Here is a 15,334-nt window from a genome sequence, read left to right on the forward strand (position 1 = left end):
GGCGGTCGGGCTGCAGCGCCTGCGCTGGCGGCGGGCAGCTTGCGGCGGCGCAGGGAACAGCCCTGTATTTGATTCAGGCAGGCGGCCTGGCAGCGGTCGCAAATTTTGCGGTGGGCGCGGGCGTGGACGCAGATCGCCGCTGCTGCCCGCTGCTGCCGGGGCGGATAATGGCCGCGCTCGCGTGGCAAGCCGCGCTGGGCGGTCCTCGCTCCCTGCTCTGGCGGCCTGCGGCGGGCTGCCTGCTGCCGTCCCCTAGCTGCATGCGCGCTTCCTGGCCGGTGATCGCTCCCACGGCAACCGCGCACCCATGGTTCGCGCGCCCACTGACTAATTGGCAGCCTGGCGTTAAGGTTCGCGGCGAGAAACGAGCGCACGCGGGCAGCCAGACTCCGCCGCAGGCCCGCCGCCGCCAGGCACAGAGCCGAGTCGCCCAACGGGCTCTTCCGCAGCGCGCTCAATTTGCACCTAGCGCTCGGCAAGGGCACTTACGAGCCACCGCACCGCACCCGCCTTTAGCGTGTCGACGGCCCAACTGAAGTGTGGGAGCTGGGAGCATCCGCTCTCTAAAGGCGCCAGAGCCCCGCTGCCGGGACGTCTTCCTCGCTCGTCTCCTATTAACTGGGCGCAGCTTGCATCCACCTCGACCCTTCGCATCACCGCGACCGCCTGACGCACCCCCAGCTCGGCTTCCGAATCATAAGCAGATCGCCGCGCACCCCCAGGACCGCGCCTGCACTGCCTCGAAGCCTCCTCGGCCCTGCAGCGTCGGCGCCCGCCTCCCTCCCACGCGGCCCGGCTTCTTTGTGCGACTCTCCTCTCGCGCGGCGGGCTATGACACACGCCTGAAAACCAGGCACTCTCGGCACCCGCGGCCCATTCTTCAAAAACGCCCAATGTACCCTCCACACACGGGCGGCACGCACCATCCGTCGCAGCAGCACCACGCGCCCGCCTGGCACTCGCCCTCCACCAGCACTAACGGTGCTCCTCCGCCACCGCACTGGGCCCATCCTTCGCAGTCGTCGCCGCAGCCCTCCAACGGTGCATACCCGCCTCCACCGCCTCCGGTGCGTCGATCCCCACCACCGCAGTTGCACAAGAAGAAGCCTAACCTCCCCACGAACAGTCACACACGCTCCCTCCGCCCACCGGTGATCCGCGTGCCGACATGACGTCCCTACAACAGCAGCAGCCCTACCGCCTGCCGGCGCCTCACCAGATGTACCCCGGCCCTCCGCCGCCGGATCCGTACAGACAGGCGCCGCCGCACATGTACCAGCAGCACCAGCCCGCACCGCGACAGCGCACCGCCATTGCCTGCCGCTACTGCAGACGGCGCAAGGTAGGTGACAAGAACACACCATGGTTGTTGCGCCCACGATGTCGCTGACGCCGACGACTGTAGATCCGCTGCTCGGGCTTCGAGGCGTCCGAGGATGGCCGCTGCACCAACTGCGTCCGCTTCTCGCAGGAGTGCATCTTCACGCCTGTGTCCGCGCAGACTCAAGCGTTCGTCCCCGCGCACACCGTCTGGCGCGGCGCCGGCGCGCCGCCGCCGCTCTACGGGGCCTACGGACAACCATTGCCCCCCTCAACCCAACAGCCACCTGACGCCGCTTACCGTCCTCCTCCCCCTCAGCCGGGCTATCCCTTGCCCAGCCCTACAGGTCCGTATTCTGCCCCGGGTCATGCCTACCCGCCTCCCCCGGTGGCCCCGGGCTACGATGATCGAAGCCGTGATGCAGCTGGTCGGAAGCGTCCGACGACGGAGCCTCACACGCCGACTCTGCCTCCGCCGAATCCAGCAGCCGCATCACAGCTTCCCAATCATCGCGCCAGCGGACCGCCTGAGTACACGTACCCTGACCCGTCCGCTCTAACACCGGCTGCTGCCTCTCCAGCCTCGTCCAATGCCTCCTACCCGTCTGCTCCGCCTCCGCCGCAGCAGCCGTACTACGCTCCTCAGCCTCCTCGCCGATCCAGTCCTCAGTCTACCTACTCCTACGACCCCAGCCGCGCAAGCAGCAGCCCTCACACGCAGGGAGCGCCGAGCACGCCTGGCGGGAGTGCGTACACATACACCAGTGACACTACGCTGAGGCCGCCAGCGAACTTGCCCTTGAGGAACGATGGAAGGACTCCTCCGCCTCCACCGCCTACTTCGGCAGCGCCGGTTTCCTCCACAACCGGCAGTTCAAGAGCCGGCATGCGCATTTCAGACATGGTCAGCGGTGGCGATTCGGGCGGCAGGAGCGCTGCGGATGCCGACATGCTCAACGCTCTCAACCGCAGAGGGATGTGAAGAAGAGAGAACGTTGATGAATGAACGGCGAAGATATACGAGCGATGAGAACTTCTAACCTTTTGGGGCGGCAGCAGCAGCAGCAAGGAGCTGGCTCTCGGCTGGCTGCGCTATACGAGGGCCTCGCTATGAGCATGATTTTCGGTCTTACGGTGTCGGGCAAAATCACTCGGATCCATCGAACCATAATTTCCTCCTGCACCGGCTCTCCCAGAAATACGTCTGTACGGGTTCTGCGATCCGCGCGACGCGGACGGTCGCTTGAGCGGATTTTATACGTTTCCCGCCCTTTCTGCCATGCTTTTTTTTCCCTGGTTTTTCATGCATCAAGTCCTCATAACATTTCGGGCGGCTCATCTGTGCTTTTTCCACTGTTTTTCCCTGCGAGGTCTCGGCGGTTTTTCTTTTAATCTGGAGATTCCCCCTTCGGATGGTTGCGAGCAAAAGTGAGCCTCGATATCCTGTCGTTTCCGGAAGTGTCTGCTGTGTTATTGCGCCTCAACCCAACCCTTGTAATTAGACATCCGAGGTATTTCTTCTCAGACGGGAACCAAACACGATTTGCTGGGATTCACTTTATCTCCTTGTCTCCTTTTCTCTCCTCCGACGCCATTTTCGGTTCCGGTGATGATGATGAATGACGGGAGATGTTTTCAGATTGTTTATTCTTTTTCTCCTTCTCCTTGTGAATCTCCTTTCTCCTCGAAAGAGCGACGACGAGGTTTTACGAGTCCGAGACGAATCTTTCTCCAACTCGCATCTGCTTTTGGCAAGGGTTAGAACTCTGTCGTTTCTGTCTGGGCGGTTCAAGTCTTTTCTGGTCTGCAAAGAATATCTGTATCCTGGGTGGCTGTCTGAAAAACAAAATTTGATCACTGTTTGCGCTTTCGGTTGGCTTTTTGGATTTTGCGTCTCCTTTTGCAGCGAGCATACAGTTAACAATCGGGGACAGTTGTCCCCTCGACATCATGTTCATGCTGTTTTGCCTGTTTTCGTTGTCTTTCTCATTCTATGACTGTGCTCATTTCTGCATGGCCTTCGCTTCGTTCTTCTGCCAGCCTTTCTGTTGAAGACACGGCAGGATTCGTTGACCGGCCCACAGATTACAGCATGTTACAGCAACAACTTTTCAGCGATACTTACGGCGTGCTCCAATTTTACAAACATCTACATCGATCAGCACATGGCAGACGTGCTTGCGTGAACGTGGGCATGAAGAAACGGCTCGGACCGCTCTCGTTTCGACGGATATACACCTTGTCCACACGACCATCCTCGCATGAAGATGGCTTGCTCTCTGACAACCGGAGCCCGCTCCGGCCGGGGCATTGTCCCTTCGTGGGAAGACTAGCCCTATTCTTCTCCAGATTCGTACGCTTTCCCTCCTTTGAACGATTGGTAGCGATGTCTAATAGTGGAAACCAAGGTATGGAGAAGCCATCGACGTCTCCTTTCGGCATGGTTCGCGACTTGGCCGCAAGCGTCGTCATGGGCCTTTCAGACAGGCATCGTGAGCAACCCCGCACCTCAGCAGACATTCTCGCGATAATCCCCATAATCAATGCCCCCTTACTGGTGCATGCGGCAGACGTCATCCGAATTGCCGCTTCTGTAGACACAAGCAACCGAAACGGGTGAGGAGTACGGCACAGCAGGCGCGGCAAACACCAGATTGTGAAGGGTCAGACCGGAAAGCTATGGTACCCGTCTCTCGCACAGCCCCGTTATGAGATGCCCACACAGATCACCACATGGCATGGCCGCGGCTCGTCCTTGGTCTGCCTCGTGCTCGCCAAAGGATCGAGGGGAGCGCGTGAGAGAAGGAGGGTTTTTGGTGGGAGCCGGAGACCCACGCCGCGGGAGGCCCGCGCTGCTTTGCGCTGCGCCGCTGCGTGTCCCGCACCCGCATCACAGAGGCCGTTCCTCCGTCATCTGCTACGCTCACCGCCGAGCATCACTCTGTTTAGTCTGAAGCACCCTCCATCTATCCGGGGGCACCGTCGTACGGCACGTGCTTCCTGGTTCCGAAGTCCGCTTCACATTTGGACATGGCAGGCTCGTGCGAAGTGCGGGTATAAACTAATCACCACACGACTGCCACTCGGTTCGTAGCGAACCGGGGTGGGTGGATACAGAGCGTTGGGCCCGATGGGACGGATATAAGCATGGCACCTACCATTATACCGTAAAAAAACTGGGTTCTATTGATTCAGACACGGAGAACGACACCCAATGGACAGACCCTGGAGACGCGGATTTGCTGCAAGCATTTGGAGCCGCCCTTCTCAAGATCAAACATGGTGGAAACGGACAGAAGAGGAAGCAAGAACAGGCGCACAGATCTCTCCAAGGCAATTTATTTGCCCAGTGCCACGTCAGATCTCTGTCTATCGAACGATCGGAGATTCGGGTGCACGGGGCTGGCCGAAGCTTTGAAGAGGAGACGTGAGCGAAGGCGGTTGGAGGCCATGGCTTTTGCACTCTGCTAATGTCAGATTTCAGCTGCGGCCTGATCTTTTTGCCGTCTTCTCGCGCGGGCGTCCATCATCGTCACTAAACGTTTCAGACCAGAACCCGAGACGGAAAAGGGTCCGCTCAGCAAACGCACCACGGCCCACACCGACGATTTCAAGTTTTGTCCCTCTCTCCTCGCACCCAACCAGTCACGTCTGTCCCCAAGCGCCCTACGCATGGTCCCGGCCGGTCTCAAGGGACGGCACCACCACAGGGTCAGCAGCAGCAGCAGCAGCAGCAGCACGGGCGGCGGGCAATGGCCGAAGCACGGCCAAGACAGGCATGCGCACGGACGGCGAAAAGAAGTCATCCGCAGGGCGAACGCACGCACAGCCGTGCCTCGTGCTTTTCGGCGGGACCTGACTTGGGTGTGTCAATCGGGGACTTTTTGTGGCTTCGTCTCGCGTCTTTCATGGGGGGCGTGTGCACCCGCGCTCGTGCGTCTCGGGCGTGCACGCGCGCGCGTGTGCGTGCGCTGTGGACGTGCGAGCAAGAGCAGAGAGGGGTGCTGGAGAGGAGACGCTGACCGGGGGCGGGAGGCGGTGTGGGTTTGAGAAGCGCTCATTTTGTTCTGCTTCCGGTTCGACTCACATGTGGCTTCGGCAGCCGGTCTAGACGAGGAGAAGAGAGGCGCGGGCACTGTTCCGTCTGACGCCGGTGCTTTCCGGAAGAGGGGGGAGAGGGAGGAGGGGCAAGAATGGGAGGGCACTGACGGTGATGAGCCGACGCCAATCTGTTGAGAAAGAGGAGAGAGGCATGGAGCGGCGAAGCTCGAGCGTCTGCCTGACTCTCGCGCTGCGGCTGCGGCTGCGGCGTTGCTCCTTGTGGAGAAAGAGGAGAGGGGCCATGGCGGTGGTGGAGGTGGTCACTTCGTGCTTCTCGAATCCTGCGGATTTTCATGCTCGTCCTGCGGCACGGCGCGGGGGCAAGGGGCAAGGCAGCAGCGCGTGGCCGCTTACCACGGAGGTGGTTGCAGGCACGAGGCACGAGGCGGGTGGCTGGGCGGGAGGCATGCTGGAAATAGAAGCGGTGGCGAGGATGGGGAAGGCATGACGAGAGGTGATGGTGGTGCTAGCGGGCCTACGGCACGGCAAGAGCGGGCGGCACGGGAGGGAGCGGGACGGGGAGCGGCGGTGGTCGCTTAGGTTGAAGAATCGGGTACGGGACGGGGCTCAGAACTTGGAAGGCAGGAGAGGGAGGCGAAGGGGTGTGACAGAGGGAGGTGTCGGGGTCGGGCAGGGGAGGCGGCTGGCATGAAGGCGGGCGTGGAGAAGAGGCCGGATTTGGCGACGCGGCGAATGTGATCAGTCGGCCGGCACGCCCCTGGGCGGGCAGGTGGCAGGGTGAGTTGTGCAGCCTGGGCCGCAGATAACGGTACGGCCCGGCAGGGAAGACGCCTGGAGCACAGCTGGAGGCTCTGCGCGCTGGACGGCACTCTCGGCGGGCGATGTCGCTCTCTTGTCGTGCTGCGGGAGGCGGTGGGTCGGCGTGTATGGGCGGATAAAGAGCGGTGAGGCGCGCTCTGACGCGCTTGGGGCTCACCGGTTGGCCCTCTGGCCGCTCTCTGCGCGCTCGCCCTGCGCCGCCGCCTCAGCCACCCACTGCTCACCACCACCACGGCCCATGACGAGATGCGCGGTGGAGACGGGGACGCCCGCCAGACCACGCGCCGAACGCCTGCCATGCGCGGGCCCCCGGGCGGCGCCCATGACGTCGGGCGCGCGCGCGCGCTGCCGGCGGACGGTGCCCGGCTGGCCTCCAATGTCGTGCGTATTTCCACATGTGGAAGGTTGAGGGTTGAGCTTGATCGCCGCTCCGCCCACTGGCAGATCTGCTGCTGGAGGGCCAGGTCGCCGCGCCTGGCTCGACCGCAGGGCCAATACGCCTTGCCGCCGCCGCCGCCGCCGCCGGGCCCGCCGCGCGCGATGGGCTGACGATGGGCGGGCGGACGGTGGGCGTTTGGATGTCCGTTGGAGGCCAGGGCCCGGGCGGTGCGGCAGTAGTGGATGACGAACAGCGCAACGGACCACCTCTCCGGCGCTTCCATTGCGCACTGACGGCCCATTTGGCGACCGCCTTCTTCGCATCTCCGTCGCCCCATGCCCACCACACCGGCTCCCCCCTCCCGGTCAGTGTCAGTGTTCTCGTAACCGGTCCCAACACGTGTTCACTAGATGCCGATTTTTTCTGCCATCCCGTCTTGTGACCGCGCCCTGCTGCGTTGTCCATGTCTCATTCTCATTTGCTCGCCGCGCCCTGACCGTCCATCAGGCCGATGCTGCACGTGGAGCCGCTTTGGGAAGTGCCCCTATACACCACCATCCAGGCCGGCCAACTCCTGAGCCCGCGGTGGCGAGATGATGCGAACGGCGAGAGGGGACTCCTCGTCCACCCGCCGCCGCTTCGGGAATGGGGTCGCGAACCCTTCGCCCTTAGTCTGCCCCTCCCGCCCTTTCATCGAGCCGGCCCGAAGAGAAGCTTTCGAAAGATCCTGGATCCTTGTGCAGAAACCACCAGAGCTGCTCTTGATTATTTTGAATACTCATCAGCCTCCGTTCCGCTCACTTCTTCGCCAACATGGCAAGGATGTCCGCTCTGTCCAGCCGCACGTCCTTTCTCTCCTGTCTCTGTTAGATGTTTGTTTTTTGTCCCTATTCTCCGTGCTTTGGAGGCCCGTCCTACGGCCTTCGCTCTCACTCGTCGCCCTGCCTTTAATCATTTCTTTTCTGGGGCGGCAGCACGTCCTCCCGCTAGCCTCCGTAGTAAAAGCACGATCGTCAATTGTCGAATCGGTGGCAGCTTGTGTCTTTATAAGATCGCCAACTATATAGCCAGGTCGCCTGGGGTGGCTCGGCGAGGCGGCTGAGAAGACGGAGGAATGACCATAGCTCCTGCTTTCTGGCGTCAGTGTCGACCAAATGATGGGCTCAGCAGTCGTCACCGTGAGCGGTGAGCCGGATCCGGTAACCTTCCATATTGGAGCGATACAAGCGAGACATCTGACTTAAGAGTGCCCAAAGCACCAAAGAGATTTGCTCGGAATGAGCAGAGAGGGCCTCTCTTTTGTGATCAGAGCCAAGATGGTCAAGGAACCAATAGTGGCAGCGGGCGAATTGCCTGTTCGGTAACGCTCTGTCGTATTGATGTCGCTCGCGGGCTGCACAGTCTTCGAGTCGCTGGTGGTTGACGATGGTTGACGTTTCCGCTCTGGTGATATTCGCGCCTAGAGCCGGGTTAAACTCCTGAGCGCCCTCTCTGCTCGGCCGACTGCTTTCTTGCGTTGCCCGTGCTGCTCTCGTTTTCGGCTCTTGCTCGCGGGGGTTGTTGGGCGCCGACGTCCTACCTAGTCACGTACCCATCTCCGTGCCTTAGGCTCGACTTCTAGCATAGTACTGACATAGCACCCTCGTCGCTCACCCCTTTGTTTTGCAGGGCAGGCCATGTCCGCCTAGGGAGGTGGTGTCACCCAGGCTCGAGGCAAGAGACGAGCTATCACAAAACTCTCGAATTCCCAATCGTCGCATTTGGGGGCGGGCTGAGTTTTGTGATGAAAGGTTGGGTAGAGCATACGACGGCATCTGTCAGGGATCTGCAAAGCTTGCGGTCGGGCGCGTCTGTCTCTCCTTACGCTCGTGGACATGGAGGGGGCATCGCGCTTCTTCCTTGTACCTTGCTGTCCACCTTGCTCTCGGTCTCCTGAATGATACGGATCTGTTTCAGTGGGCAGCAGCGAAGACCCTTGGCCACGCCCAACGTTCGCAGGCTTCCCCTGTCCGCGGATGGGACCGGCCGCGGGAACATGACAGTTGGGGGAGGAGAGAACAGGCGCTTATAAGGGATGCGACAGCTGCGGGTATCGCTGGGAGACGCCGACACGCGCGACGGCTGGTACCATTGGCTCGCTACGTTCCGAGACGCGCGTCACTGATTAACGGCGCGGGGAAGGGGGGTTCAACCGCGAAGACAGGATCGGATAGGCATTTTGGTGGAAACGAGGGATGGAAGGGAGCTCTCCAACACTGGGGTCGATCCGATGATGCCACGAATGCCGTTGTCGAACTCTCGTTGCTTCTCTTGTTTGCCACATTCCAATCTAAGAGCCTGCGCATCATTGCTCGAGACGAGACAACTCTTAATTCGATGACGGCTCGCACATACAATGTCTGGCTGTCGAATGGGTCTGCGATAAGACGAGTCTAGGGCCAGCTGAATCCTTCACCATGGCTATCGTTCCAGTTTCACTTCAGTCCATTGCAACACCGCCGACGCTTGCCACGAGGGCATCTCGAATGTCATTGCACCTCTCTTTTCTACTCCATTATCTGACCTCCCGTCAAGCTAGTCCGTTCAGCCCGTTTGCCCTTCACCGAACCATCGTCCCGCCTCCGCAGATTTTGACCGTCCAGAAGAAACCTCCGAACTACGTGGCATGGCCAAACGCAATCGCAAACAACGAACGATAGCCACGATGATGCCGTTCTGCGGCGTTAGGCACGATGCAGGCCGCAAAGTGCAGTCCACGATAGGAAAACAAGAGAGGAGATTCCCTCCGACCACGCCTTATCAGCCCACGAACCGTCCGCCGAAACCATCGCTCCGTCCTTCTCCCCATGACCGCGAACAATTAGACGCCGTCGTCCGCTAATACGCTCTTCTCTCCATACTCTTTCTCGCTCTTGTCTCTCTCTCCTCTCCCCCCCTCTCTCACCTCCACCGACCAACCAACCCGAGACCCACAACCAAAACCTAATCCTCGCCCCTAAACGTCGCCGCCGCCGCCCACGCCTCCTCCTCCTCCTCCCTCGCCGCCGCGCAAACCGGACACTCGCCCTGCACGCACACCGCGCCCCTCTCCACGCCCGCCCGCCGCACTTCGCACGCATCCTGCCACACCACCACGACCTCCTTCCTCTCCTCTTCTCCTTCGTCCTCCATCAGCACACGGGTGTTCTTTGTCCGCCGGAACCAGCGCGAGGTGACGATACTCGATAGGAGCCAGCCGCGCAGCGACGAGTCGTTGCGGACGACGCGAGGCGGCTGGCTGTGGCGCTGCTGGCCCTGCTGCTGCTGCTGCTGCTGCTGCTGCTGGGCAGAGCGCAGGACGCGGGTGGCGTGGGCGGGGATGACGGTTTTGGAGGGCGGGAGGGTGGGTGGGGGGTGGTAGATGGGTAGCGGGTGGTGGTGGTAGTGGGGATACTGGGGCGGCGGCGCTGCTAGGGTCGTCGATGGGAGGGGGGGAGGCGCTGGCGTGGTGGTGGTGTTGTTGTTGTTGTCGGTGCCGGTGACCGTGTCGCGGTGCTGGCTGGTGCTGGTGTTGTTGGTCGTGTGGAAGCCACCGCTGCTGGTGGTGGTGGTGGCGCTGGCTCCGTTGCTGCGAGTGGATGTCGTGGTCGACGCCGCCTTGCTGCGCGTGGACGGTGGGGGGATTGAGGTGGTGGTGCTGTCGTCGTCCTTGATACTTCCTCCGTTTGAGTCGGGCGAGCTACCGTGGGAAGAGGAGTAGCCTGCGTAGCATTGCTTGTCGCAGGTGGAGATTATGTGGAAGGCTCCGCCGCAGCGATACAGGTAGGTGGTTGCTTTGCACATTTCGGTTGAAGTGGGGCGGACGTAGGGAATTGGTAGGTGGGTCGGTTGAGGAGAGTTACAAGGGGAGCTCGAATGTTTAGAACCGACGGGGTTTAAGAAGTTGGGCTATAGCAGTGAGTGTGGTCCGAGACCGAAGCCCCGGACAGCGACTGTGTTACTCGGAGGATAACCCACCGTTGCTACTTAGTAAGTGAGTGGCCTGGAAAGTGTTAGCACTGTTTCTGGGAACCTGATGTTTGCACACTGACTGGGGATTTTAGTCCAACTGATGTGATCAAGCCATCTAGTAACTTCATACGTGGCTGAGTCCCCTGCGTCGCAACCAACGCTGATTCTTGGGCTGGTTATCCAAGGTCGTGACAAATGAACTGGTTCTCCATTGGAACCTCAGCTAGCCGACGCACCAAAGCAACGTTCACACATCATGGATGCATCTCACGACTGAATCTCGCACCCACTTCCTCTATACCTAGGTATATCAGTCTCACTCTTGTTTACCCCGATTCAAGCGTTTTGATGCGCTTCCAGCCACTCTATACCGCCTCGTAACAGTCACGCATAGCCAAGGTACAACTGCCACAGTTCAGTAATTCCAACTTCATAGCTTTCCTCCCTTTAGATGCGAACGAAATATCCTCAAACTCTTTCGTCAACTCTTCTAGTGCTGTTCAGAAATGTTTTGACCTTATCACTGCTTAACTAGCAAATGTTGGATAGCCGACAGTCTAGCTGGCAAAATAAAGTGTACCTGCTGCTTTCTTTGGTCCTTTACCACCACTGCTTTGAACCGGACCTAGTATCATTATACTACAATAAAGATATCTAACTCTTGACTGCACAGGTTCACAAAAGCGGTGTCGGGAAAGCCCTGGTCCGATACAGTCCCGCAGAGTCAAGCCCCTCAACAACTCGAAAAACGCCTTGACTGGGAAACTCACAAACCAACTACTGTACGGAATAATTACGGAGGCGGGCGTTATCACCGCATTGCAAGAGGACACAGGCTACCGCTCCAGCTCCAGTGCCATACTCATCACTCAATATTGCTCCCTATCATTATACAAAATCGATGAAGAGATCCATTTACTTCGCTTCACAAACTTCGCCATCGGGAAAATCTGGACTTCTGATGACTGCGAGAGAAAAGTCTATGCCTCCTTGTTGGGGAACAACGGCAAAGCAAAGTATGTTGAAGGTATATTGTAGAGTGATGGAGAGTACAAGCCAGAATGTTTCTCTAAGACTCCTGGGGTGTGTGTCTTTAAGGCCCGCTGGACGTTTTGTCGGCACATGCTCCAAGCTCAAGGAGCTATTTGAATGAATAAACACGGTGTCGCCTCGACCGCGGATTGACATTTAGCTATCTTTCGGCATTCGATGAGCATTGCGCTCTCATCTAAGTCGTCCCAATACTCCCAACGGCCCTATTGCCTCTGTTTTGCACACAAATTATTCCACAAGCTAACACTGTGGAAATACGTGCTATCAACACTTCCTAATTTTTGAAATATTGGAAGACATTGTTGCACTGCGGTTTCAGCTCCGTGCTTCACTCCAGCAACAACCCGCGGCGATGCAAACCAGCAAGATTTACGGATGAATAGTTTCTCACGAAGACGTGCTGAACTTGCAACAAGTTGCGGATCGTGGAGGCTTTCAGCCCCCGCGAGTTTCAATCAAGCTTTGTCGAAACGGTGTACTGTTAGAGCATGCCAGGTGTCTCGCGATACATGCTGAAGTTATTCAAGCCATCCGCTGCTACTACTGCTGCGCAACATATAAGCGGGCTTTTCCGAGTAGCAAAGTGCACAGGGCGCAGCAGGCGCCCTCGCTACTTTTACGATGCACGCGCAAGGCTGCCGTCAACGCAATGGGCTAGTCTATAAATTACGATCACTGGCTTCTCCCATCGATCCATGATCGCTGGCTGGAGCAGATAGAAGTATTCCGTCAATGAAGTCAAGACTCTAGAACCTCACCTCACTTGGCTCCGGTGAGGAAAGTAGTATTATTACTAACGAGCATTTCAGCTTGCTCCACAAACGTCATCGCGTCCCGGTTTCCAGATCGCAGCATCTGAACAAATTAGCTTTAAGCATCATTCATACATACCGTGGACGGCCATACTTTCTGATACTGGTGCGCTCCGGCATCAGTAGCTCTACAATGGAGATCTTCAAATGAACTCGTGATAATCCCATCGAACGGCCGCTGCCACAGGATGAGTTGCTGGTAGCACGACCCCGAGTATCCCACATTGTTTTTATTTTGAATGATGACAATGTTTACATCGTAATTCTCATGGAGATGGTGAAGCCTGAAATGGAACCATCTTTATAAAGACTCCGGAGGAGTCGGTTCACCTCTCGATTCACATGATGCAAAAAGGTGGAGATAAGATGGGTCTGACAACTTTTACCGCGTGACTTGACCGTGGAGGGCTTTGGCTTCAAGATGTTTCGAAAGTAGTTTAAATCAACCGTTCAGCTAAAGTCAATGTCTCTTGGGGATACTCAAGCCTGTTTCCATGCAGGGTAGAGGTTACCGGCTTCGGAGCTTGGGAACAGTACCGCAGTCTATTGAATCCGAAGCTCACCTAACTGAGCAAAGCCCATTTTCCGTATTTGCTAGCCTATTCATAAGTGTGAATCGTAGACATAACAGCACATAGGTAGATTACTGCCTGTTTGAAGCTACGCAACCAAATCATTCATTGCAGAAGTTGATATCTAAGCATTTTTGAAGCAAACCTCACTCACGCGCCGCCGACCTGCTTGAGTATGCCTTCAAGGTTGATACTCTTCGGCCTTTCAATTGGCAGGCCTAGGGCACGGTCCCAGATCAGCTGGGCGAGGGGACCAAGACCACGGCTGACGCCGAAGGTCGCAGTGTAGTAGAGAGTCTCTTTGAAGCCGTAGTAGTGGAAAAGGACGCCCGACGAAGAATCGACATTGGGGAAAGGGTTCTTGGTCTGTAAAATGGTTAAAATCTCCAAGGTAAATGCGCGACTGCAGGTGGACCGGGGATTTCGAGAATGCTTACCTTTCCATGCTCCGTGAGGACACCTGGAGCGATTTCAGAGTTTGCCTTGACCAGACGGAAGACAGGGTCGTTTGCAATCTCCGGCCTTGCGGACGCGAAATCCATCAGAGCTTGGAAGCGAGGATCTGGTTTCCTGAGAACGGCGTGACCATAGCCAGGAATAACACGGCCAGACTTCAGCGTTGTCCAAAGGTATTCCTTGATGTGGCTTTCAGTGAAATCATTGGGGATAGCCTCCTTCATCTGGATAATCCAACGGAGCACTTCTTGAGCGGCAAGCCCGTGAAGGGGGCCAGCAAGACCCTGAAGACCGGCGCTGTAGCTCAGGAACGGATCGCTGAGAGCGCTACCCACGAGGTGAGTTGCGTGTGCCGAGACGTTGCCGCCCTCATGGTCTCCATGGAGCGCAAGGTACAGCCTCAGAAGGTCCTGGAAGCCTTCATTTTCCTTGCCGCCCTTGCCCAGCATAGCAGCGAAGTTGTAAGACCAATCCTGGTTCAGGTCAACTTCAGCGGGCAGTGAGCCTCCACCCTTGTAGGCGTTTTGATAGATTTTGGCGGCAATGGTGGGGAGTTTGGCGAGGAGGGAGATGACATCGTCGAAGGTTGGCTCCCAGTACTCGGCTTTGTTAAGTCCCTGCTCGTACAGCTTTGCGAATTTGGACTCGTAGTTCAGCGCGGACACGGCGCAAGCGAACTGGGTCATGGGGTGAAGGTCCTTGGGGAAATCGTCAAGCATCTTTGAAACGAAGGCAGGAATTGCGGCCTTCTCCGCCAGCTCCCGCGAAAGTTTGCGAACCTGGGAGGTAGTGGGGACCTCGCCAGTAAGCAGAAGCCAGAACATGGCTTCAGGAAGCATTTCAGTGCCGCTGGTGCCCTTCGGGAGGACTTCCTGGCAGTCTTTGATTGTGCGGCCATGGAAGCGAATGCCCTCATTTGCGTCGAGGACCGAGCCTTCCCAGACCATGGCCTTCAAGCCTCTGGATTCCGCCCCCGTCAGAGGCAGCTCAACGGTGGGGAAACCGGACCCACGTACCTCATTCCACCTAACGTGTTCTCAACCTTCAAGTCGCCAATCTTCTTATCCGCGTGGCTCTTGACTTTCTTGAGCAGCTCGCGCTTCGCGGGGATGACCTTTGCGAGGGTCTCCTTGAGGCCAGGCTCGGAGGCGGAGGCATAGTTGCGGGAGGAGTCGCGGGATTGAACTGCGACGAGGAATGAGCAGCCGGGTAGGTTCGGCGCGGCAGCGGACAGGCTTACCAGAGGCGAGAGGTTTGACGGTGGAAGGCTTCGGTGATGTTAGCGAATGGGTCAGATTGAGGACTCTGTGATGCTTACCCGTACGCTCCTGAGAGCTCTCGAGGCGGTGCGTGCGTTCAATGCCATGGGAACGAAGGATGCAGTGGTCAATTGGAGTTCTGAAGCTGCTGCAGGCAGGCTGGGCAGGAGGATTGGGGTGAGGTGGGGATAGAGTTAAAATAGGACTCTGGCTGCAGCTCTACACAGGATCTGGCGGGCAGGCAGGAGGCTCGTGGGAGGGAAGGGTTGCGTCGGCTTTGGAGCTGGCGTTGGCGTGCGGGGGCCCCAGACCTCGGCCCAGGGAGCTCTGACGTTGGCCCGCCCCACTGCCACGGCCACTGCCTGCAACAGCATGCGGTCAACGGGAACCCCATCCCTCCTCCGGCCTCGCACGCCCTCTCACTCGTCGCGTCTTCCGTTACACCTCGGCGGCGGCGGCCCTTTTTCTGACCGCGATTGGGCGTGCCGCTTGCTGCCTTCAAAGACAATATCCACACGGAGCGCGCCGCTTGCTCCCACAGCCGAGCTCCCGAGGGATCGCCGCCAAACCGTTACCTGTCCGCCGCTTGCCTCGAGCTTCATCTTTCCCTGA

General features: G+C 58.4%; 1 protein-coding gene across 1 annotated transcript; it reads right to left on the reverse strand.

Annotated features, from left to right (window-relative positions):
• Positions 1-13,157: 13,157 nt before the first annotated feature.
• CIT3 (citrate synthase) lies at positions 13,158-14,829 on the reverse strand (the record flags this gene model as incomplete). Its single annotated transcript, XM_066775480.1, has 5 exons — positions 13,158-13,373; positions 13,445-14,423; positions 14,480-14,648; positions 14,704-14,731; positions 14,782-14,829. The coding sequence occupies 5 exons, from the start codon at positions 14,827-14,829 to the stop codon at positions 13,158-13,160; spliced, it is 1,440 nt and encodes a 479-aa protein (XP_066633361.1).
• Positions 14,830-15,334: the final 505 nt, after the last annotated feature.

The sequence above is a fragment of the Diplodia seriata genome, assembly GCF_021436955.1.
Source record: "Diplodia seriata strain FDS-637 chromosome Unknown scaffold_4, whole genome shotgun sequence".
Classification (NCBI taxonomy): Eukaryota; Fungi; Ascomycota; class Dothideomycetes; order Botryosphaeriales; family Botryosphaeriaceae; genus Diplodia; species Diplodia seriata.